Consider the following 26,914-nt stretch of genomic DNA (forward strand, 5'->3'; position numbering starts at 1 on the left):
CTCCTTACTAATTATCCACAGACAAGCTGACTGGCTTATTATTAACTCAATTGTGTGGAAAAAATGTGAGCTGGAATTTCTCTGGTGTGGATAAACTCCTTTGACTATTCAAACAGCTACGCACTTTGCTAGATCAACAAAATTGTACAGGCTATGTTCTGCCTCAACATCCTAACCTTTTAAAAGTGAAAATGTAATACACAAAAAATGCTTATAGATATTTACAGAAAATTAATTATAATTGTTTATTGAGCCAGATGCCACCCTTCCCAATTGTGATGGGTAGGGCCATACTGCACAGGTAGTCCTTAGATCTCTGCTGCAGTCTATTTGCTTAAAAACCTGCTGAACTGAAGAAATAAAAAATCTCCATCCCCACAGTGGAGACCAAGAAAAACTGATACTCCAAAAAGATGTGCTAAACTTTTTTTTTTTAATTTCAAAAAATAATGAATAATACCAATAACTAAATCTCCTCTAAGAGGTTGATAAACTGATAATAAAAACTTATAGAAAGAATCCTAGTTAACTTAAATTACTGAACTTTACAGTGAATACTAACTATGAGAAAATCTAGTGTCTAGTAATAATAACCTGGTATCCTCCTCAGGAATTTTATAGTTACTGTGGTTATATTCTGTATGCTGAAAATAGCAAAATAATAAGATAGAACTGGACTGAAAGGCAAGAATGCTAAGTCTTTTACTATAACACCTGAACTCAGTAGCATGAGAAGCACCAGCATATCTTAAAGACATATATTGGAAATAATTATTTCACTTTTATATAAAACTGAGCAATTAAAAATCCTGTTCAAGTGATCTCACTTATACATACTGATCTACTTCATGCCTGCCACTATATTGTGCCAGTAATCAGCAGTGGCAATCATATTTTTCTGTTTCCCTTTAGATGCAGAAGTATTTTCAGCCTGTACGACAAGATTGTTTGAAATACAACCCTTTCCTCACCTGACAACCATGTCATCCAGAGGTGAAGCTTTTCCACCCTCTCAAGAAAAAGAAGTATTGTTCATCCTTGAAAGCACGTGGACACAAAAAGGCTTTATTAATGAAGAGTCAGAGAATACCAGTCACCTGCTAGACCAGAGCAGTGATGAGGAACTGAAGCACAGTAATCTTATGCTTTTCACAGTCACCAAAATGCTTAATCCTAGATACCCTGTTTCTCCCCACCATCCCACCAGTTGCTACAGTTCACTCACTTGCAGCAGGTAAGCTAAGCTGTCAGGAGAAAAGAATACAAATGGAAAAAACCAGCTGAAATGGATTATTTGAGTACTGAATCTCTTCCTGAACAGTGGCTACAAGTGAAACCAAAAGGTACTTTGCCTTCTTCAAAATCAGGTTATAAATGCAGACCCAGAGAGAGTTTGAATTTTCTGCACATAGCTTCAAATTCTCAGTTCCCTGTTTTGTGAATCCCATGAACTCCAGTCATGGAACATTCTCTCCAGAATAGGAGAAAACACACTTCCTTAACTATATTTGTAATGATACATCCATCAGATCAAAACAATAAATAGCTTTCTACCTGATGTAACCTAATAGCAAACGTGTGACCCAGACTAAGCCTTCAGGCTGACCCAAGCAACTCTGCTCAATACAAAACTGATGCTAAACATTGCAAGGGTACGGAAAAGCCGCTGTTAGAGATCAATACAAAAGTCAATGGTGACTGCACTGTAGTGTAGAAGTACATAGTTTAGCTTCAGTTAACTTTAAGCTACTGAGATCATATTCTGTTAGACATCTAATTACATTAGCAGAGAGCTCAGCCCAGCCTCGCACCAAAGAATTTATTCTGTTCCTTGAGCAATGCTGTGTACCTTACAGCTACAAACTCTATATTGCAGTCAGGGCAAAGAACAGCAAAGATTGCAAAAGGAATAAACCCTATCCCTGGAAGAAGGCACTGAAGGTGTTAAGTTTACTAGAGCAATGAAGAGGTATATAAATCTTGCAGCAGCATCTTAACATCTTCAGTTTGAGAGGCAGGAAAAAGATTAATTCACCCTGAAATTCCTCCTATTCTCCTTTCTAGTGCATAAGAGACAACTATTGACTTAATAGTGCTGATAAATGAATGAGTAGTTTGGTTGAGATCTATGAAACGGTACTTTCCAAAGTAAATTCCAACTTGTGTTGCAGTCAGAAGCAAAATAGCTGTCAGAGAGATTTAACTTCCAAGGAGCAGTGTTAGGTAGGAGGATATGTTAAGTTTTATACTCTTATCAAAACACAGTAATTCAAAACAGATTTACACTTTAGGAATGAAAACTGATAGATCAAGAGTGTCTAAATTATCATAAGTAGGTAAAAACCATAAAAGAGGAGTAATTCACTGTCATTAATGCTTCAGGCTGTCCTCCTCTTGAGAATTGATTCAGGAAGAATAGTTATTTGTCCACTCCATCCCAGTACTACTGAAATTGGCTCTTGCTATTCAAGCAATAAGGAAGCATCCTCTCAGATCAGGTGGTATAATCAAAATCTTATGAAAGAAACATTTGATTAGTTTTAGTTTAGACTGGCAGGTCTTGAAGAGCAGATGATAGATTGATTTTTTCTTTTCTATATAATATGCTAATAAACGAATTACAAAGTATAATTTATAACCCAAAATGATCAAGTACTTGGCAGGCAGCTCTGAAACAGTGTTTCCAGGGTCTCTCTCTCAACTTCCTTTTCCTGTTCCCCACCCTACCTCAGCCCCAAACACAGGACAGTCTTTCAGCAACAGGTCGCTGACAAGTTTCTCTCCTAAACCAGAGGCTTCGTGAATGCTTACTGCTCTCACTTCCACTTTAAGAAAACAGTCAATACAGATTCAAATTACACAAAAAAAATCTGATTACCAACCCCATATTGACATAACCAAGCAATTATGTCATTTTACAAGCACAAGAAATGTAACTTAACTTATATCTTTCTATACTCCATTTTATTATTATTATGTTTCTTTAAAGAAAGTATAGAAACAGAAATTAAGTGGCAAACTTCAGGAAAGAGTTTCCATTTTTTTATTTACACAGTTAAAAACCCCCATGGTTACAGGTACTGTAATAATAAAGCTAAATATTAATCTTTTTAGATCTGTCACTAGATAGTATTTTGTTAGTTTTCTGGCTGCTTCGCTGTAAGGAGGAAGATTCACATAGCATGATTTTGTTAAAACTGGTGAGTCTATGGAGTCTATCTGAAAATAATCTGTACTTCAATTGGAATGAGAAATATTTCACATCCTCTGCTGTAGCATGAGATGCAAAAATATTTTAAAGGAATAATATATACAAACAAGGAAAGAATTTGCTGGGGAGACAGAGCAAAAAGTCAAACAAAAAAACCCAAACCAAATTAACAACATAAAACAGGCATCAAAGTGGAACTTGGACACCTGAATGACTCTTAAATGAATGATTCTGGAGTTTATTGCCTGTAAAGGAGGCAAAAATCTGTTGGTATCTTATTATTCAAGTGTTGGTTAAACTCAAACGACGTAGAGTAAGCAGGCTTCCAGCAAAGTCAAAGCACTATAAATTGCTAAATATAGAAATATAGTATTAGATATCGGTTTCCAATGCACTATATGACTTTGCCACTTTTCTCATGTGAAGCCTCCCTATAAAAGATTGAGAACCAGTAATGGTAGACTGGCAGATTTCCTATTGACACACACAGGCGCACGCACACACTGCACTTGTCACCTGTGTTTTGAGCCAAAACCAGATGGGAAACTGTGGCACAAGAGGAACACATGTCCAGGATAACAAGCTTTGCTGAGAAAGCGTGTATTTCTGCTAAACCAGACTGAGCACATGTTGCAATGCCAAATGCTGAGCAATGTTTGGATCGGCGCTTGCTCAGAACTTGGGCAGGTTTCAGCTGCATCAGCCTGAAATCTACCTCCTCTGGTCTAAGAGGAAGAATCGCCCTGGTACAGAGAACACCTGCAATAGGGGTGCACAGACTCTTTAATGCATCTCCCAGGGGCCTCAAGCTTGCTCATCCCAAAGTACCACACAGTCACCACCACCTGCCTTTAAATGACTTCTGAAAATCTGCAACTCTACCTGTGCAATTTTCAGTACCAAAATACATACTGGTACATTCTTCTGTCAGAGCAGTTATGCAAGTATTTCTTCATAGAAGATTAAGAAAAAGTCCAAATGAACAGCAGCAAAAGCTACAGAAGGAGCCCAAGAGGCTAACCCTAAAGTCTTCATATGTTTTATTTCACTGAAGTCTTAATATGTTTCGGTTTATTTTGTAAGAAGATTTATGAGCACCCTTGAAGAAACAGTATCATTTTCAGATAAATTCTATCTTTATCTGCGCAAACCAGAAGACAAATCAGTTTTAGAATCCTAATTATAAGAGGAGAGATACAAGTCTAGACACTCAATCAAACCCAAAAAAGCAATAGGGGCAGATGGCCTGAAATAAGAATTCTTTCATGCAGTGCAAAAATCTCTTAATCCTTAAGACAGGAAAAAAAATCCGACAGTTTCTAAAAGTATTTGGCCTAAAGAGTTATATTTTTAATGTGATAACTACTTCTGATGTTTTTCTTTACACAGTGTTCAGTGTAGGCTGTAATGCATTTTCAAGTATTTCCATGATAAAGCGGGAGAATATTTTACTTAAAAATTTTCCGCAGGATGAGGATTAACAGTACTTCATTGTATGAAAAAAAATCCACCTCTGATAGCCTTTGTTAGAATTGCATTTCCTTTTTGGTAAGATTTCCTGTATAATTTCTTTTCAACCTCTTCCATTTGGTGATGTCATATTAAAATTGCAAAATATTCATGAAGACAAGGCAAGATGCAGCCTTGAAAATTCAGGATTTTCCCTGGGAAATCTCCACATTGGCCGATGGAGGCAAAAGATAAAACAGGGCAGTAGTTTTCTGTGTGCAGCTGTAAGCTTGAGAGCGGGAACTGATCCTTAACACAATGGAATACAGTTGTGTAGTAATTCTTTTAAAAAGCTATATGCTGCTTGAAAATCATGGCCTAAAGGTTTTCAAGCTTTTCAATCCCTACCATTTGGCTCTGGACGTCAATAAACTTCCAAGGAAGTTTTACGTGAATTCAAGTTCTTATCAGGGTCTTAAGTTAATGACAGCAAAATCCTCAAAAATAAACTCCAATTTTCAAGTCCTGTTACACTAGGCAAATAAAAAGAATAGTAATTAACAACTGCTTCCTCAGCTAGGAATTGCTCTATAAAGTCCGTAAAACTTCTTAAAACACATGGCTATGGTGCGCTAATTATGATTCAAATAGGTAGATGACCATTTCAGATGATCAGAGGGTTTAAGTGCCTAAAAACCTGAATTGATCCTATGACCTCAGTTACATGTCTTTGCAGGACTGAATCTAGCATGTTTAGGAAAGACTGACTCAACTCTTACCACCATTGATTGGTAGGATTAGGTGGAAATGAATGCCTGGCAGACATATTTAGTTTGTTTGATGTTATTTCCTTAAACATATATATATGAAATAAACAATTCCTTCAAATTGCTGCGATCACCTCAGCTCTTTAGCAGATAGGAGGTTTCATTACTGGGCTCAGAAGTTGACTTCTTTGACCTTATTTTGTAGGGAACAATCCAGATGATCTAACCTTGCTGTTGGCAGCATTAGAGATGAAGCTGATCTTAATTCCAGTTAAAGCCTTGCTTGCCTTTTGATCACACTAAACAAGGTTGAATTTATTTTACCTGAAGGTGTACCCTGTAAAACTCCAAAGAGTAAGTGCTACAAAGAAGCAATAGAAGCATTCATAATTTAAATGACAGCATGTTTTATACAAAGGACTGTCAAAGAATATGACAAGGCTATGAAGTAAAATGAATAGAATTTAAGGAATGTAATGCAGTTGGTAGAGCTAAATCAGAAGGATTAAAATCCTAGGTAAAAGAAAGGACAATGGAAATGCAAGTAGTTAGAGATAGATGTAAAATCACTTTAGTGATTGCCTGGTATTTTTCTAGTATTTTACAAATAAAAAAAATAATTGCCAATTGGGCAAAACCAGTTATTAACAGCATAACAAAAAAGTATTGGAAGATTCTTGAAGAACCAAAAGACTTAGAAAAGAAGATGGGGCAGCCTGCAAACAATATTTCAGTTATAAGTTGAGGTTCTTTTAGTGGTTGAAGTTCTCTTACTGACAAAAACATGTAGGGGGTCTTACACAGCTCACGTGGTCTTGCATAAGTGTCAGCAGAAAGATGCTGTATGAAGATACCATGCAAATGAAAATGGAGTAGCTTAAATTCTGATTTTTCCACTAATTTCTTTAGGTTTTTTGTGCAATACTATGGAACATTGTCTCAGGTGTTTTATTTGATTTGATAACGGTAAATAAATCGAGTTCTTTTTCCAATGCATACACATGCACACAGCAGTCTTATAAAACATTGGAACAGCAGAAGAAATATCAAAATGCTGCAAAATTGTTTATCTAATATAAAGCTTTATGCTCTAATTACCAGCAAGCTCACAAGAGATGAAACTAGAGCAGGGAAAATGAGAAGAGCTACTGAAATGAATGAAGCCATGAGACATCCCCGGGATGGTTTCTGTCTGTACCCATGTCCCTGAGATGTTCTCATTTGCCTGGCAGTATCTCATTAAGATGAATGGGCCACTTCACAAGTCTTTGGAGAGTTTCTGAAAGGGCACAGAGACATGACAGAGAGAAATGATAGCATTTACCTTCTGCACCATTTAATGGATATTTACTGGCATGGGGATCAGGTGCTTTACATTTTAAAAAATAACAGAGAGAACCACTCAAGTTCTTTGAGATTTTTCACTTTTCTTGCTGAAACTTTCACAAGCCACTGTTGAGGGTTTTTTTGTTTTGTCCTGTTTCTTCTAGTTAACTAGTTTAATGTTTCAAAATCTAGGTGGTAACAACAGGAGAAGTATATAAAGTTTCTATTAATATTGGTCGCTCTCAAATATAGCTCTTCAGGACAGGTATGAGCTAACCTAAGTACCTTCAAGATGTATAGGTTTCTTTGAAAGCCCATTAAAGCAGACATCTTCCTTTTTACTACAGATGTACCTAATGTACCTTCTCCAGTTGATCTGAAAGTTGTTAGTTTGTCTTCAGAGTTCACGCTGACTGAAATGCAAGCAATCCTTAAAGCAGCAGGATAAACCTCCTATTAGAGTAGCTTAATGGAAATTTCAGCCTGCTTATTAAAAAAGAAATGGTGGTAGGTAGAAAGAACTGGTGGTAGGTGAAGTTCTGGTACAGCTCTAATTAGGCCAATGTAATTTCCCAGGGAGCTGCAAGGGCTTAAAAAATTTCAAGTCAATCTCCTGTTCTAAATAAGCACAGATGGTACTCTCCATCCACCACATGGTGGGATCTAACCATGCTCCTTCCCCTCTGAACCAAACTGTCTTTGGATGAAGGTAAAGATTTCCTTGCTGCCTGGGACAACTGACTTTTTTTCTGGTGAAAAAAAAGGACATCCCACAAAACCAGAGTCACTACTGCATCTTCTCCTAATTCTCTAGGGATTCCTCTTCTGCCTTCTTACAAGGAATTATAAAAGTAAGTCATGGTGCTATGTCTTCACTGCTAGTTTGAGGAAAGGATTTTAGCAGCACCTGCCATCTCCTCCAACACCTGTAAAGGTGAAGAGATTGATTGACCCCACAGCTATTTGATGGGTAGGTATACATCTGATGGAACTCAACTCCTTCTGATAGAGACAGATAATGTAATAAGATGATGTAATCTCACAGCAACATGTTGCGGTTTGGGAGGTTCAGGTTGCACTTTTGGAGAAACTTGTGCACCAGGAGGGCAGTGCAATGCCGGCACATGTTGCTCAGAGAAGCTGCAAACCCCCTTCCGCTGCAGTTTTCAAGACTCAGCTTGACAAAGCTAGGCTGACCCCACACGAGGCTGGCGACAGTCCCGCTTCAGGCAGCAGGTTGAGCTAGATGACCTTGGGATATTCCTTCCAGCCAATACTTCTAACATTCTGTGAGCATCATACACTTAGAGAGGCCAAGCTGGATGCCTTAAGGCAACAAGGGGAACCATATTTGTAGAACTGTCAGACGGTACAGAGGCATTTGAATCTGCTCCTTACCTGTGGGACCTTAGGATTATGGATTTATTTCTAATGAGGTCCTTTAAGTATGTCCTGATATTCATTAAACAGTCAAAATGGACTATTAAGTTTGTTAGCATAATAAAGCTTTAGCTTTAAGGAATCTGTAGCTCCCTTAGCGAGTTTGAGAACATGCGATCTGCATTCATTTCTCAAGTTTTTGACACCATTGTCAATGCCAGAGTGTGTTCCAATGCAGAAAGGTAACAGACAAATTTTTTTTCCTGAATTGGATTTTTTCATACCCATATTTTAACAATTACTAGATATAATATGGCAGTCAAAGCCTCAGCTGATGATGTAACACCCCCATTTTATGTAACATTTAAGAGTCATCATTATTTTAAATTTGCATAAATACAATTATTTATACAGCTATATAAATAATAGGTTCATTGAATAGGCTAGCTGAGATTTATCTATACTACTGAACACATACGATTTTCAGCATTTTCAGTCTCTTTCTCTGAAGGATCAAGCCTTTAGCACCACAAGATTTTGTGGCATACGTTGCAAATGTAAGAATAAGGAAAAGGCATAAAACATACATATTATATTTTACAATTATTTTAGCAAGTATTTTAAAGATTCACTTTTCTTGAAGCATTTTGAGTTAAGAAGTAGCAATTTTTAAATATCCTGAGCTGTATCTAATATCTTATGAAGTTGCGAGCTTCATAGAATTCCATTCCAAAAAGAACAATAATCCAGATGATCACTTCTCTTATGCTAGTATTTTTCTTCACTAATTTATATTTTGCTTTGGAAATCCAGAATTATATTATTTTTGAAAATAAGTGATGTTTAAAAAATATTTTGAAGTTGACCATTTCCAGTAAACAAATTTTAAACTAACTTTTAGTGAAAGATTGTTTATGAAAGCAATTTTCCAACTAAATCTATTCATAATATCACTTGCTTTTGCACATTTTTCCAGGCTGTTATGAAAAAAATGCTATCCCCAAATATGACAAGCCTATGTTCCAACAGTTTATAAATGGAAATTCACCCTAAGTGGACATAAATTCCAACAAAACATTTTAAGAAATACTTTTAAAGTAGGTTTTTCATAAAACTTTTTCAAGAAGTAGGATTTTTTTCTCCTGCCCCTAAATCTGATAAAATATTTGTAATACCCAAGTATCAATTTTCTATTAAAAATACATATTACATGAAGATTGCTCAATAGAAGTGTTCATTTTTTAATCACTGCTTCTAATGTTTCAGTTTTTTCTGTTTAAGAACTGAAATGAAAAAATAAAAATACGCACTTTAAGCCAGTTGGGTTTAAGTCAACTTTGCATGCTTAACTGTTAGAATAGAGAAATTAGCACACTTGTAAGCAACTGAATAAACATTCAGGCTTCATGAAACAGAGCCATACATCTAATGGGCATTAATTCTGTAATTAACGTAAGTGACAATAACAATGTAGAGTAGCCAAAGGACACTATTTACTAAAAGAGTGACTTTAATAACTCACAGATAAAGGAAGCAAAGTTGGGATTATCTCTTCTTACTGTCTTTTAAAAATTCTAGTGAAAAGAACAGCTCATGTGGAGCCATTTAACTTTTCTTTTCCTATGTTGATGTCAGCTTTGCAGTTATACTTGGCATAACAGCTTTGATTAAACATTTTATATAATTGTAAGCTTCCTGAGGGGACTCAGAATGGAAATATCAGGTGCTTGGGTTACATTCCAGATGGCAGGAGATTTGCTCAGCTTCACACTCCTCTTCCCACTGATGACACTAAACCACAGTGGAATTCATTTGCAAGTAATCCCGGGAATCATCAGGTTGAATTTCAAAGAATTAAAAAAATCAGCAACTCTGCTTCTAAAACAAAGCAGATGATTTGTAGTTGTTTTTTAAACAATCCCCAGGCTTTCCCTTGAGTCATTTTTAAACCCATGCCTGCAAGCATTACCCTTTAAAAGCACTGCTGTTGCATTAAGGTTACAAGTGAACTGAAATGGCCTTCTACAGTTAATCTTTTCCCACTCCCGATTTAACGTGTAGCTAACTGGATACTAGAGCCAACAATATCCAGAAGCAGATAGGTATGGAAAGGGAGTGTGGAAAAGGCAGCCCATAATCAGATTCATTTGGGCTACCGTCACACCTGGCCACTACCTAGATAAACTTTCTTTACCGCAGAAAGTTAGCTTCTGCAAGAGAAGGGAAGCTAGGAGGGATCGAATCTCACCTGCAGAAATAGCAGTGCCAAGGTACACCTTAAGGATGTTTGGGTACAAACCTGGGGACACTACTGCTCTATATTCCAGGGAGCTTCAGATGTGGAGGGCTCAGAGGACAAGCCGATAATCATTCTCAGAAATCCTGTTCCACTGTTTGCCATTTCCCTGGTTCTAGTGGGCTATTGATCGATCATACTTGTTTCTGCCTTGCAAGAAGAACATTTTAATGTGTGCTTATACACACATAGTGATAGAGCTGGACCGGCTTCTGGAGTGTTCCTATCCCATGAAAATGGGCATCTAAAATGGGACTTGAGCACAGTGGAGGTATTTCCACCCAAAGCTTCATGCCTAAAATTCTCTTTGGCGAGTGTAGATTCCTAAACTCACTGTTCTGAGTTCAGATCTACTGTTTCTCATCATGCACAAAACTGAACCTGGCTGAGCTAAGTAGCTGTTTAACCTGAATTGGTCATTCTTTTATTTTAGCACCCTAAAAGACTTCATCTGCTGGATTTCAGGCTTAAAGCACAGCAACAGACTGGCTTTCCCCCGCTCCCATGCTCAGTAACACATGGCTGTGACAGCTTGAGGATGCCTGAGGAAGTGCAAGCGGCCGTAGAGGACTGAGTACTGGTTTTGCATTTCATCAACAGACTGGTAATAATAATATTGTGATTGTCCTGCAAGAAGTCTTTGAAATAGTGGGTATAGATACCCAGTCAGAGGAGAGGAGTTTGAAAAGATACTTTTTTCCTGACCTGGAACCAAAGTTTAATTCTGCCTGCTGAACAAAATTGTAATGCAGAATGAGAACTGAACTAATGCTAACAACTACAAGGAGGTTACTGGCTAAAAATAAAGGCTCATCAGAGCTACTGCTATGTGTGGATTCGCTCCAAGTTATTGCAACAGGTAACAGTAGAAGTGGTGATTGCAGTGAAATTAATGCCTGATAACCAGGATGGAGAACAACAAACACAAAAGGAATTTGTTCACCACAGTTCCTTTTTTTCACTCTCTATTATCCACTTTTTTTCCTGGTAACAAGGGAAGGTGGAAGAGCAAATACTTATACAAAATTTAGACTGACTTGATTCTCATGTCAAAAGCTACAAAGGGAATGGCACACCTTTGAATGAACTTCACTGTTATGCCAGTAGACTGTAGTTTTCAACTGAAGATTCATCAAAATACTGTCTGACAGAATTCATTATCCTCTGTAAAACAATCAAGGAATTTAACCATGGGTAGTAATTTGAAAAATTAACATCAGTAATCTAATGTCAGACTGTCTTACCAATAAGACTGAGCAACTCTTGGATCTCAGGTTATTTCAGGACACAGTAATTTCAAACCCCACTTCACCCTGCATAAGCAGAAGACAGAACCATTGCACTGGAGCGTCTTAACATAGTAACAGTATGAACATGAACAGATTAATTTTGTGGAAAGACCTCTGCTTTCTTATCAACATAGTTTGCAGATATTACCTTTAACTGACAGGAGAAGAAAAAGTTAAAGCAGTATTTCACAATATGGGATTCTTTGAATCAAAGAAAGTAATGTTAAACACAGAGTAAAGGTCAGATGAATCTGATCGTGGAGGATCAGGATGATGAACTGCAACTCTTTAAAGCTTCTGAAATCTCAAAAAAAATTTAAAAAGAAAGGTCAATACAGGATTTAGTTGATTTGCTGATGAGTAACACTTTAATGAAAAATAAATCTTATGTTCTATCAGATGATTAAAATGTCATGTCTGAATTATATTACAGATCTAGCAACATAAATGAGAATTAAAAAGAATATTCTTCCATCTAAATATATATAATATTATGGGACAAGTATTAGAAGTTTTAAACAGTAATGTGTAGGTTTAAAGAGTTTTTCATAAAAATAATGCTTAGAAAATAACATTGTAATAATAGGAAAAGTCACATAAAGTTAAATTAAAAAATGACTATATACCCAAAAGCACATAACTTCAATTAAATTTTAAGTTTGAACTCTGCTTTGAAATTACCATAACAGGCATTTAAAGGTGTTTTTATACAGTACTGATATTTTTTGTGTATTTAGGGCTAAATCTTAGTTCTAAGATTTTGATTCATCAGTTTGTTTTTTTTAAACATGAAAATACCAGTCCTGAATTTGAATACAGTAAAGTCTTCAGGACATAAGCATCAATTATAACCCACTGTTCTGATTGTCCTATTGATTAAAAAAAAAATAAATTAGAGAAAACATTCAAGTAACAACATAGTCCTATGGGACAGGAAGCAACCCAGCAGACAGAGCTATGAAAATGACTATTTTATGCCACTTTGGAGACTTGAACATGTAGAAGATTCAGAATCCATTAAAGGAATAACTACTTGAATTTAAATAACAAAGGTTTACCTCTTCTGTAGTTCCTACAGAAATCTTTGTTCAAGAGAAGAGTCAAAAAGGGACAGAGCTCCTTTAGCCTGGAAGAAAATCTTCAGGACCACTATCAGGCAGGATGGTGGACTTTTGCAAGTAATGATTTTGTTTGCAATTCAGCTGATTTCAATTTATTAATTTCCTTTTCTCTTACCTACTTGGAAAATTCTTTACAAAAGAAATATTTTCAAAAGAATCTCTAAAATTATTCTCTTTCCATAAATAAAACTGCCAATAAATATCTCGTCCCTTCTAGAAACTGCTGTGTAATTATGTAACATCCAAAAGTTCACAAAGTTAGATTTCAGTGTAATAATTACTGAGACGTCATTGGATGTCCATGGACTTTTAATGTCAGTGATACATTAGAAAAAGTAACAATGATTATTCTGTTTAAGCAAAATATTATTCTCTATTCCTATTAGAAGTATATGAAGCAGAGAAAATAAACAAATCATTTTAAGTTATACTAATTCTTCATATAAAGCTATTTTAGAACCTAGGCATTATATATTTACTCATACTCATGTTTTGTGCCTGCCAAGACTTGTCAGAAACACCTAGAAGAGATCATATTCTTGGGTCACCTCAGAGCAATCTTTATATTTTTATGAATTTGTGTTTTATCAGTCCTGAAATGCTGTAATAGAACATAGTAAAAGTTCGCCTGTTGTTCTTGAATGGATAAACTAATAGGTATTTGAAGAGGTTTGGGGGCATGTGAAATGTCAACATGTTACGAAGACAGGATAAAATTGTTTGTGGCTATAGTGATGCTACCACACTGATGTCTACTCAAGAAACAGCTTTGTCATGCTACCCTGTTAACAGTACTTATTTAAATAATAAACATCTGAAACTCAATTAATTTTTAAAAACTTAGGCACCCATTGGGTGTCTTCTGCATTTTCAATCTGGCAAGGTCTTCTCTGTTCAGTTTTACAACCTTTTCCCTACCTCTGAAGCAGAAAAGATTACTATTACTTATAGTGAGATAAAATGGAAAGTCCCATGAAGAAATTGTTAATCACGTGAATAATTTCATAGATAGATAAGAAAGATTCCTCCTTTTTTTAAGGACTGTGTTCAATCTGAGGCCAAGGCTGCCTGACTGACTTGCTAGTCATTACAAATAATGAGAAAATTTGTGGGGAAAGTTGTATTGATAATGAAACCATTTTAATACTTATAGTTTTTTCTTTTCTTTTACTGCAGACTTGTCTGTTGCTTTTAGATGTTTCAGGAGACACACATGAATGAGCATTTCAAATAAAAATGTGGCAGCTTGTTAGGAATTTACATTATATACGTATTTCCAAGAGCCATTATGGGTCAGATAGTGCCTGGCTTCTGTGAAGCTGCATAGAGCTGCAGAAAGGAATAAATCCTCCATATCTTCTCTTGTGCACCCATCTGGGAAGAACAGCAGCTCCAATACTGAGTAACAAAACTGTTCTTTCTGCATTTTTGCCCCAAGAGTAGTTTCTGGACTGCTTGGACAATCCTTGGGAAGGCACAAGGAAGTGAATTTTCTGGTGTCTTTTAACAGATGTTGCTTGAGGTGCACATTATCTACATGCTGTGCCTTTGGGAGGTCATTTTAAAGGACATGGATTTTTCTGAAGGATTCAAAAGAAGAAAGGGAAGTAAACTGGCATGCTGGGTTTGCTAAAATACTGTTTCTTGTAACAGTCATGTGTAAATATACCTGACCTTTCCCATTTTGGATGTTCCTGTGTAAAGGAATCTGGGAGGAAAAGTAAATCTCCAGCTACACTAAAAAAGAGAAAGGAAATTGGGAAGATAAGGAAAAGGGCAATTTTTTGCTCCATGACTAAGTGAAAGGACAACTCATCACTTCCAAATAAGCTACAAATATTAGCATAGTCTTTACCATCAATTCAAATGAGACAGCTCAGATTGACAATGAAAACCTCCCATGGCAACCAGTAAATACAGGTTCCGCATTTTTAGGACAGAGGGTCTGGGACTGCCTACCCAAAAGATCCATCAAAAATTTACTGAAGATGGCAGTAGGGCAGCTTTTTTCCTCAAACAGGACTATAATGGACACCCACAAATGCTCAAACCTTTCTAAGAAAAGCAACAATGTATGTTCATTTTTTTGCTGAATGGACCCTTGCATCTAAATCATCTTCTTATGTCAAAAAAAATTTTGTGATACAAACTTTTATTTACAATGAAGAGAAAGACTTTAAGGACAATGCGAAAATATAGCGAAGTATGTAACACAGCAAGCAAAGGGAGAGCAAGGCACTTTTGGATGCTCTTTTAGGGCAAGGTTTTTATTAATTAAACTCACAAACACACAGCATCTGTCAGCTATGACAAAACGCTAAGGAGGATTGAATGAAACATTGTACTGTAGAGCAAAATAAATGAGCTGAGTGCAAAATTATCTGCTGTAGACCCTCAGAAGAATAGTAGATTGTATCATATGAGGAACAAACTAAATGTGTTCATACGCCCTGTATTGGAAATGAACACAGCCACATCTGGCTGAGTGTCCTGGTTTCTGCTGGGATAGAGTTAATTTTCATTCTAGTAGCTGGCATAGTGCTGTGTGTTGGGTTCAGCATGAGAAGAATGTTGATAACACACTGATGTTTTCAGTTGTTGCTCAGTAGTGTTTAGACTAAGTCAAGGATTTTTCAGCTTCTCATGCCCAGCCAGCGAGAAGGCTGGAGGGGCACAAGAAGTTGGGAGGGGAAACAGCCAGGGCAGCTGACCCAAACTGGCCAAAAGGCATATTCCATACCATGTGATGTCACGCCTAGTATATAAACTGGGGGGGAGCTGGCCTGGGGGGGTATCGCTGCTCGGGAACTAACTGGGCATCGGTCAGCAAGTGGTGAGCAGTTGCATTGTGCTTCACTTGTTTTGTATATTCAAATGATTTTATTATTACTATTCTTGTCATTTTATTATTGTTATTATTATCATTATTAGTTTCTTCCTTTCTGTTCTGTTAAACTGTTCTTATCTCAATCCATGAGTTTTACCTTTTTTCTTCTGATTCTCTCCCCCATCCCACCGGGTGAGGGGGGAGTGAGTGAGCGGCTGCATGATGCTTAGCTGCTGGCTGGGGTTAAACCACCATGCTGAGTCAAGGGAAAAAAGCTACCTTGTGCTTTTATTCTCATGGGCAGTGCAGATATTGACAATTTTGGGTGGCTGAAACCACAGAGCTAAATATTCATTAGAGAATATATGCATTACAAATGTAGGTAAGTCCTTTTGGAGACAATGAAACATTTGTAGGTGTACATTTTCCAAACGCATTCATTTTTTCATGATTCAGACAATTTGGCTGAATATGTTTTTGCTGGAAAAAATCATGAACAGCCTACCTGGACTGCTTTTGTTCCTTATTTTTGGCATAATTCTTGGAATTGTTTGTCAATAATGAAACCAAGAAGCGGAAAATAGAGACTGAGGCTATGTAACTGTTTTTCAAGAAGTACCTACCAAAATGCACACATCCTGAAATTAAGGTTTAAGTTGTGCGTTTTTCCCTGTACAGACCTTGTATAGTGAGTAGCAGATACAAGTAATGTGATTTTGATATGAATTTTAAGCAACTAATAATATAAAAAATATTCTTATGTCCCAAAAAGTTTCACATGCAACTGGAAAGTTCCTGTATAATCACAGATAATGAATACTTTGACATAGAAATCTCAACAGTATAGCTTTAACTTTTATTCATGGAGGTGTTTTAAACTTACGTATCTCTAACCATATAACTATTCCCTGTGCATCCGAGCTCCCTATATAGCACCTTTTAATCATTTCTCATTTATTAAGAACTACTTAATAAATAACTAAGGAAAGGTTAATGCTACCCTTTCATATTCTGTGCACTTCTTTTGCCAGAATAGCTAGATAGCAATTTCCTTTAGCCAAGTCTCTAGTCATATTGTTTTGGTATATGTATATTCATAGTAGAGTGCCAGACAGATTTCCACTGTCAGTTATATGGCGGGTTGATGCTATACCACCAAAAAATATATAGCACCATTGCTGACTGAAGAAGATAATAAACTGAAAAGCTTCAATGCATTCTTAAAAAAAAGAGCTGCAGTAAAGCAGCTCTAAATGTAACTAACTGCTGTGTGGCAGCTGCTATAACCAGAAAAATTCTTACTTCTGCGGACTAAGCCTGCGGTGATTACAGTGGTGAATTGGGACTGCCCAACTCGCTCATCTTTTCCTTTCCGCCTGTTAAGAACAGTTATTTTATCTTCTTATTTCTACTATCTTTAACCTCTAATACAGTTACACATTTGAGAACAAAACATGGGCAAAAATGTTTCCTTAACAATATCAAATTAATTATTAAAAATGAAAATGTTTTTATTGTCTTGGCCTCAAATACTTACAAAGCATATGAATTTCCCTTAATTGTACACGAGGAATTAAAATTGTGATGCTAATGTGCAATTCTGCTATTAACATACTTTATCTAATGACATATAAATTAAATATTTTTGGTGGGTTTTATCTCTAAAAGTCAGGTTTATTTTTTTCATTTTCCAGGATAAAGCAATACTAGTTTTACATTCCAATTAAAAGCAATCATTGTAGCGGACAGTTTCCAGTTGAATACTTCATTGTCTGCCTAGGTGTTTACAAGTCCCTTGGCATATGTCTCCTTTCTTGTAGCAGCTCGACGTTTCTCCAGCCTGCAGTATAAGTCAAAGCAGGTTACCAAAGTGCTGTGACTGAAGCTATGAAGGCAAGGAAGTAACATATGAGGAGGTTCTCATATGTATTTATGTTTCTTCTTATTACTTCCTTTCTGTATTTCCTCTTTCCCATCTTACAAAATCGTAATAAACTCATCAATCACCCTGGGCCCACAGATGCTAGGAAGCAGATACTAGCAAATCGCCACGTCTCAGGAGAGCCTGTGCCCAGAAACACAATCAGCGTGTTTGCCCAACAGGCCAACGCTGCTCGGTACAAAATGCTTCTTAGCCACACCTGCCATAGGATAAAGCTATAATCAAAAAGCCTCCCATGAGCTCTCATACAGTATTCACTGAGATGCAGGACAAAATAAAAAGGAGTCTGACTTTAAAATTACTCACGCAAGCAACTTGTAACTATGTACAATGGTCTTCTCCTGCCCAATCAAGCTTTCTCTCCAGATCCTTTTCTCCTTACGGATGAAACATCTTGCAGTCCTAGCATGATTCATTTTGTTGAATAACATAATATATATGATTAAAAGTTCAATTATGTTTTGATACAATAGAGCATTTGCATAATTACAACAGAAAGACATTAAGCTAATATTAAATATAAAATTTTGTCATTCATTCTGTACAATAAATCCAGTTAAGCTTTCACAGAGCATCTGCAAAGGTTTCCGTGAACTCTCCCAGTGTTTGCTTTGGTCTGAACTGGGTTCATCCCTCTAAATTATGATAGCTGTCAGCAATGTTAAATTATTCACAGTTAATGAGGCATAGAAGAACCCCCAGCACTCCTGAGGTTAGAAGCACAGACGTGGTGTTAGACTGGTATTCTGTCACCTGTGAAGGCATGATGCCTGTATGGCCATTAAAACAGCCTCAAATTGATAATATGCCATTACAGCACTGAACAGCAATGGGTCTGAACCCCACAGTTCAGGCCATACTGTTCTGGGTATCCTGTAAACAGAGAAGTGGATATAGTTCCTGCTACAGAGACAACAATCTAATACATTAATAAACTAATAGATTATTAAATGCAATGTTTTAAAAAATCTTATGACCAGTTTCTGACCTCAGTTATACTGGTACCAATCTACTGTAACTTCCCTGTAATTCATTAATGAGTAGTTTTTTCTACAAGGGTCCAGAGCAGGTATGAAATACATCTTTTATAGTGTGTTATATCAAAAGCAAATATCATTGTTCCTATTAATTTCTAATACAACTATTTACTTTCCTACCACAATTGGTTTAAACAGAGCATAATAATTCATATATTTTGACTGGCATATCCACTTTTAAATCAATCATTTCAGTCTTCTGGATTCCAGGATGCTAACAAGATACCTAGACATCCACAACAGAATAAAAAGTGCTCATTTCTAGGCACGGCTGCTCAGGTAACAAATGCTTTATGTATCGCATGATCTACTGGAGATAGTGATTAACCACAACTGTGGGCTGCAGACTTAGTTATTCCAATTCATGTCCAAACTTTGCATTGTAACACAAGGCTATGAAGATACTATGATAATTATCTGCTCCCTGTGTGCTGTCTTCACTGAACAGTGTCTCAGTCATCTGCTGTTTCCTGGTATTTGAACACTCCTTTAGGACTTCTCCCACCTTTCCTCTTCTTCCCTTCCCAAGCATGGTGATTTTCTACAATAGCTCTGTTCCCCTGAAATGGTGAAATTGTACAGCAAAGGAAAAGTATTCTGAATACAAGACACTACACATTCATTGGAACCAGAAAAAGATAAATGAACTCACTACCTGAAGAAACATAAAATGATTGTGGGCCATATTGATAAGAAACTGCAAAATCAACTCCTTCCCTTGGTTCATCCTCATTGTCTCCACATGCATGCAGAAATGCCTGCATATACATATACATGAAAGTAGAGACACAGAGGATTGTTTTCAGTTTCTTGTAAATGAATACAAATATTTGCAATGCATTCTAAAAAAAAAAAAAGAAATAAAGTACACATGATTTTATAGCTAATTCTTTTTTATAATACTTGAGATTTCATTCTTAGCTGTACCACAGTCAGCTTTTTGTCATATGGGAAATCTCTGTTAAGGAGAATCCTTAGCTTGCCACATAGGATATCTTGACTATCTGAAATGGCCACAAACGTCACCTTTTTCAGTTAGGGTTGTTACAAGTTCTTTGCAGTATTTCTATAGATCATGAAATTACAAGTATGCATTAGAAAAAGATTGTAAGAAAGAACACACATTTTCCCATACATGGATCATTCCATTGAAACAAAATTTTGTTCAATTTGTAAGATGGAGAGCAAAGTTCAGCAACAACTAGCAGGTCTCTTCCAAAGATAGAAAATTTACACGTTAAGAAGAAATTGGAAGAAAACATATGTAATAGTACCAATCAGTAATGCCTATCAAATCGTGTCCCACTGACAGCAACCTTACAGCAGAATTCCTCAACACAAGCCAAACATTTTGTTGATACTTACAAATGACAAATCTCATATCTCATTTAATCCTATTACACTTACTGTGATTATTAACAGCGTTTTATGACAATAAAGCCATTTCCTTTTGCTATAATTTTTCTAAAGAAGTGAATGATGCTTCTTTATGATACATTAGATACATGCACTGTATTTTTGTTGTTCATTATGCTAATATTTTATTCTGAAACAAATCCCAAAGGCCTGCTATCAGTGGAGAGCAGATGGAACTGATGAACACATGAGCAGGGCTGCCTTTATTCTTCTTAATGGCTGGAAAACTTCCCAAAGTAATATATGTCTTGTTCATGTGCTCATCACTCATTTCTGAGGTACTCTTGAGTAGTTCTCAAGTTAGAAACAAACCTACACAGAAATGGAACTGAATGTATATTCCATTTTCAGGGAAGATTTATTCTTCTGAGAGGTTCAACGGAAGCCTTGGGACCATTCATTCAGGACTGCTGAGCACAGCCTGTGATGATGTGAACTTCTTTGACTTTGTGGAAAGTCAGTGACTATGGAGATACTGAGGACTTTGATGATAAAACTGACCTCTGATAATTAGTTAGAAGAAGAAAAAAAAGCAATCTATTACATGCATGAATAACCTTATCTTAATTGCCAGCAAATGAAACCAGCCTTTTTTTTAATGCCTCAGACTTCCACATTTTCACCATAAAAAGTTGTATTTGTGGTACTTGCAGGCAACTGAAGCTCAGGGGACCCAATTAAGATGAGTAGAGCCAAATGGACATGTTTTGACACAGGCAAGGACAGACTGTGAAAGAGTAAATGCTTTGATCTGAACCGCAGTCCGAATAAGAGGGCACATATAATAAAACCTCATTACAAACCACTGAATCTGGCTGTGTGAGACGACACAGGCGGCACGCAGGAACAACCACAAAACCACGGATGAAATGCAATGAGTAAATTTATTTCCGCTACTTCGCCATCCGGGGGATCCCCGAAGCAGCACCCCGGCAGAGGCACACAAGTGGGAGCGCAGGCACCGCGGAGCTCACTCCTTGCTCGAGGATCGCCGAACCTGCTGTGTGCGCCCGTTTTTCAGGGATTCGCGCAGGCGTAGTTTACCACTGTGCTTTGATCTTCCCCACAGCAGGGCGGGAATGTCAAGCATGTTTGATAGGGTGCCTCTAAGTCTGTCACAGGCCTGTGTCAGCTAAACACAGATGTTCTACTTGTCCAACATGCAAGGCCAAACAACAAGTGGTATATGTGTTTTTCAACACCGCAGCTGCAAGCTGCTTGACCATGTTTACAATCCTCCTCACCAATCTTCCACTATTTTCCCACACTGGCATTAAACAATTGCCAAGAAAAGGAGACTGGGTTCCATCCACCTTGGTAAAAATTTGAGGATCAGGATTGTGCCAGTTCAAGATTCTAGTTTATTTTCACATCTGTCTCTAGAATGAAATGAGCCGATACTGTGACAGTAATGGAATATTCAAATGAATTATAATAAATTTGGAAAAGCCCTCCTTTGACTTCAGAACCTGCTATTTTTACTGCAAATTTCACTCATCACAGGAGTTTGTGATGACTTGGTTTCCTCAGTGCTCTTTTATAGGATTGTGTGTAACAGCCTTGATTTTGAGTAGGGTTTCCAGAATGCCATTTTTTCAGTTTTAGATTTCCTTTTCACGAACTCTTCTTTACACCATTCTTCTCTGTCTATGTATCCAGTTCTGTTTCCATGTGCACACAGGTCTTCCTGAAACCTCTGAGTTTCAGAAATCATATAAATGTCATTGCTTTTCGAGTAAGTTTCAGTTCAGTAAGAATTACAGGATTTCACAGCAGGGTTTGCTGTTTCAGCTTGGGGCAGACTGCTTGAAGTTTCTGATACTGGCCTCCTGGACAAATTCTAAACCACAATTAGGGTCCCCCATCCTCTCAGCGGTGAAAGCCAGAAGCAAAAAGAGAAGGAAGAGAAATAAAGGAGAACCAGATGCCTGCAGCTAAATTTTGCCTCTTGTGGCACTCAAGCAAACACAATGAAGCAACTCGGCACAATTTCACCAAGATTTTCAGTGGGGAGCAGGTAGCTGATATCACTCACAGCTCACCGCATTGCCAAAAAAGAGGGGGAAGCAGAAAGCCACAGAACTGTAGCACCCAGAAAGGTTAATTACCTGACACTTTTTCATAAACAACAAAAACACAACTCTGAATTTTGATACCCTTTTTTACAATTTAATGCCGAGTTTGTCAATTCCACAGAATGAGACGCATGGCTGAACACATACCTCCTTATTAATTCTAGTAGTCTGAAAGTGTCTTTCTTGCTAAAGGCATATCTGCTTCCTAATAACTACTGTTCTTCCACATTTTGGATTATGAAAATATTATGGAATATTTTAATTCTCAGTACAGTGTCCATACATGATGGAGCTATTCTAGTATATTTTAACAGATAGACTTACTCATTAGGTGAACTTTTAGGTTCTGTCTTGCCTATGAAACATAAGGGGACATAAGTTCACAAAGGTGAACTACACTTGGGAGTCAGGTCCTTAATGACTAGTCTAGGTAGACAAAGAATTTTTAAACAAATAATACCAATTCCAAGCATCCAAATTCAAAAGATAAGTCTACAATCATAACATTGGCTTTAAAGTCTTGACAGGAAGAAGAGAATAGGATTTGTCTTCTTTTCATCCTACTGAGATGCATTTGTCATTCTTTTCCTTCTAACTTAAAAAAGCCAGTCATAATTTTAAAATATAATTAATAATAATAATAATAATAAACAAAGTTTAAATTCTGAGTAATCAGATGAATCCAGGAGCTTGGTTTTGATTTTTGGAGGAAGAAGACCAAGATGGAGTGGGCCATGAGTATTCTTGGCAAATCATGGGAGTTCTCAAAGAATTTGGGGTGGGTAAAATGTTACATTATTTGATTTTTCAATAAAAAGATAAATGTTTTTAATAAAAAGATAATGAATGTTTTACTAATAGAGTACTAATTGTATGTGGCTCTTAAAGAATAAATAGATACCAAAACACTTCATGAAAAGTAATCAGAATCAGTACTACTTTACAGATGGAAAAACTGGGACACAAAGGACTGAAACTACCTGACAAAGGGAGCATCCAGCAACACCCTCATATTGACCTTCTATCTCAAAAATCCCACAGAAGTATCCCTTACCCAATAGTATCCCAAAAGAGGCATGTCTATGCTTACAGATTTTACTCATAGAAAAATAAACTGTCCAAGTTAAATAAAATGCAGCTTGTTATTATATGCAGTACCTCCCAATTTGCTCATACATTTTTTCTAAAAATCTTGTTTCAATGCTTAGCATAATAAGCTGATAGGAACCATTTTCTGCAAGCTTCAGATCTGAATATATAAAACTGTCAGTCCTTAAATTAGAGTGAAAACACACCAAACAAATTCCAATTGCTTTGACTCTGTGTCTTTGACACCTAACAATAAGTAAGGGCAAAGTATAAAAAGAGAAGGGAAAAGTAGAAAGGATAATTTCAAGGTAATGATTAGATTCATTATTTATTTGTCATCAAGACAGAGTAAAACTTTAAATCATCGGAAGAACCAGCCATAACACAGTTGTTGCTAGTTCAGCAATGCAATACACCAAGATTGCCCTTTCAGTAATGTCATTGTCTTTGCCCTAAGCAAGGGAAAAAATCAAGGGGTGGCATATCATTAAACTAAGTTTATCAAGTAGAACACTTTGTCGGTATTTAGTGTAAATATTTGGCAATCAGCACCAAAAGTTTATGATTTAATCCTGGGAAGACTTATGTGCAAACTTAAATTTACTCAAATGCTTAAAGTTTATAGTGTGCATAAATCTTTGGGATCATGTCTGAGTCATCCATTTAATCCTTGTGATATAAAACAATGTGCCACTATATAAAGTAATGTATCACTGTCATTATTTTTGGAATAGGAACTTTGTCTTGGAAGCTCACTCTGACCACACGGGCTGACAAGCCAACATTGCCAAAACCGCACAAGAACACTTCACACAGAAAAAGACAGACATGAGAATAATCAGAATTTTCAGCATTACAACTCATGTTTGCAAATCTCAGTGATTTTGAAAGATAAGATCATTTGGCTGATTATTTACAGGCTACACCTCTTCCCTAGCTATGACCTGACACATATGACAGGCCATTAAGTTCTGAAAGTGAAAAAAATATTTGAATGGAAGCATGGCCCAAAAAAATAAAGCATAAAAATCAGCTTATACTTGTAAAGGCTCAACTGTACTTTAAAAAGATAGTATTCACAGACAGCTTCCGTTCATTATGGAGTGTGTTTCTCATTTCCTACTGCTGACTCACAGCAATTAAGGAAACATCGTCGAGATAGAAAGACTCTGGCAGACAATTCACTGTTGGCAGATAAGCCTATTCACAATGGTGAATTTGGCTCTAGGGGCAAGAAATGAGGTGTCATGAAATTGTACAAAAGAAAAGTTTTCATGTGCTTTAATTTGAAAATTACAGAAAATGGAAAGAGGTGTATGGAATAATTAGGCTGACAACACTATGATTTCAGTTACAGCAGGCAAAGCCATAACAAAAACAAGCAGCTGAAAACAGAAGCATCAGGTTTCTTTCCACCCTGAATGATTCTTTAATGATGGAATAACCTCTGTCACCTACAAAGAGAAGGGTTGGGTGAAAAACTTTCTTCTGCTGCCAATATTAAAGCAGCAAATGCAAACAAAGACGCAAACAAAGTGTAAAGGTGCAATGGTGCAAAGCACAACAAAATTTGAGTCATGAATGGGGCTTTTGTGTATGATCTCATGAGATAAATACTCAGAGACATCAAGTTTTCAACAGTTAGGCAAATACACACCCACAGAAGCTTGGGTAATAATCTGTTATAGTAATTGCAGACACATTTCCAAACCTGTAACCTTTAATAACATGAGGGTTTATTTCTTTATTCATTTAAACCAGCTGTGAAATTAAGTGGGCTCAGTACAGAACGAGAGGACAGAGAAGTTTCCAACAGTTGATTATAGCCCCCCATACCATCTTCATCACACTCTCATAAGCATGACCATGACAAGAATCAATAGAAGAAAAAGCTGCTTTGGCTTTTTCAGCTATCTACCTGTCCTGGTTTCAGCTGGGATAGAGTTAACTGTCTTCCTAGTAGCTGGTACAGTGCTATGTTTTGAGTTCAGTATGTGAAGAATGTTGATAACACTGATGTTTTCAGTTGTTGCTCAGTAGTGTTTACACTAAAGTCAAGGATTTTTCAGCTTCTCATGCCCAGCCAGTGAGAAAGCTGGAGGGGCACAAGAAGTTGGCACAGGACACAGCCAGGGCACCTGACCCAAACTGGCCAACGGAGTATTCCAGACCATGGGACGTCCCATCTAGTTTAGGAACTGGGAAGTGGGGGTGGGGATTCGCCACTCAGGGACTGGCTGGGTGTCAGTCGGCGGGTGGTGAGCAATTGCCCTGCGCATCATTTGTACATTCCAATCCTTCTGTTACTACTGTTGTCACTTTATTAGTGTTATCATTATCATTATTAGTTTCTTCTTTTCTGTTCTATTAAACCGTTCTTATCTCAACCCACGAGTTTTACTTCTTTTCCCTATCTTCTCCCCCATCCCACTGGGTGCGGGGGAGTGAGTGAGCGGCTGCGTGGTGCTTAGCTGCTGGCTGGTGTTAAACCACGACACTACCCTAGAGTAACTTGTTAACATCTTTACCTGTCTCTGCAAAGAAAATAATTGCACTTTAATATTTTAGATTGCTTCATTCTTTTTTTTCATGTCCAATTTATCTCAGAAACACTCTTTTAACAAGGAATTTTAGCTAAGAAAAATTTTGCCACCCAGTATTAAATCCCACATTTTTTATCCTTTCTAATGGTACTCACTTTTTTAATCTGGTAAAAGGTAAAGAATTTACACAGATTTCAGAAACAAGTTCTCTCAAACACTGCAACAGTAAGTAGCTGTCACTCGGAGTTTATACTGCTCTGCATTTAATGCCTTGTCAGTTGAATCCGGTTGCCAAGGTATGCAGTTTTCCCGGGGAAATGTCTTCTAAACCGTGAGGGAAAACCATGCGTAATTTGCTTCATACAGCTCATTCTTTACAAGTCACTTTGTCCATTGTGAGTCTTCTATTTCAAAAGCTGGGGTTTTCAAAATAGGTTTAGTTTTTAAGTGCACTTCGACAAAGGAACAAGTACCGTGATGTTACTGATATTTTAGATCACCAGGGTATCGATCCTACATGTCAAGAACCCTCGGGTTAGTTTACATTAGAAAAGGTCCTTGCAAGAGGTGTTGTTACAATGATCATTAAGGTACCAACTGCAACCTGTTGGTCTGGGAGTAGCAGGTACACCTGCCCTGAGAGAGAGAGAAAAACTTCTCGGCCCGTGGCCGGTGGGGTTGGGTTATGACCGCCAGGCACAGGTACACACTTCAGGACCCCATTCGACCACAGGTCAGATTTGACCGGGGTCCAAAGGGATCCCCGCCAGAGGGCAGACTGAGCCGGTCCTCCTGGGAGCAGCGGGTCTGCGGTCGGGGACGCTCCCCTTGGGTCGGGGCTCTGCCCAAGGAAACTCCTCGAGGTTGACAGCCCTCAGCTTTGAGGTGAGTGAGAGTGCATTTTGGGTCATCCTTTCCAAAGCTTGGGAATTCTTAAGTCGGTCGTGTAGTACTAGTTTCCCCTTACATCATTGAACCTGTGGTTTACTAATGTTGTTGTTCTAAATGATTTTGATTGAAGAATAAATTTTGTTAACACCTGTTTAATTTGATTGTGTGAGCCTCCGTGACACCGGGCAAGCCTTCCAGCGCAGATGGGCTGCCCCTGATTTCAACTAGCTGAAGCAAGAAACAATTATTTTCCAC

At 37.3% G+C, this 26,914-nt stretch overlaps 1 protein-coding gene across 2 annotated transcripts in view; it reads right to left on the reverse strand.

The window, feature by feature from the left end:
- KCTD8 (potassium channel tetramerization domain containing 8) overlaps positions 1 to 26,914 on the reverse strand; it is a 102,959-nt gene that overhangs the window by 35,468 nt on the left and 40,577 nt on the right. The window contains exon 3 of one of the 2 annotated variants that reach the window (XM_010574482.1): positions 20,249 to 20,262. The exons of the other annotated variant lie outside the window; for it this stretch is intronic. Within the exon in view, the coding sequence (XP_010572784.1) occupies positions 20,249 to 20,262 (14 nt within the window). The remainder of the gene's footprint in view (positions 1 to 20,248; positions 20,263 to 26,914) is intronic. 2 annotated transcript variants of the gene reach the window in all.

This window comes from Haliaeetus leucocephalus, unplaced genomic scaffold (assembly GCF_000737465.1).
Source record: "Haliaeetus leucocephalus isolate CR32 unplaced genomic scaffold, Haliaeetus_leucocephalus-4.0 Scaffold439, whole genome shotgun sequence".
Classification (NCBI taxonomy): domain Eukaryota; kingdom Metazoa; phylum Chordata; class Aves; order Accipitriformes; family Accipitridae; genus Haliaeetus; species Haliaeetus leucocephalus.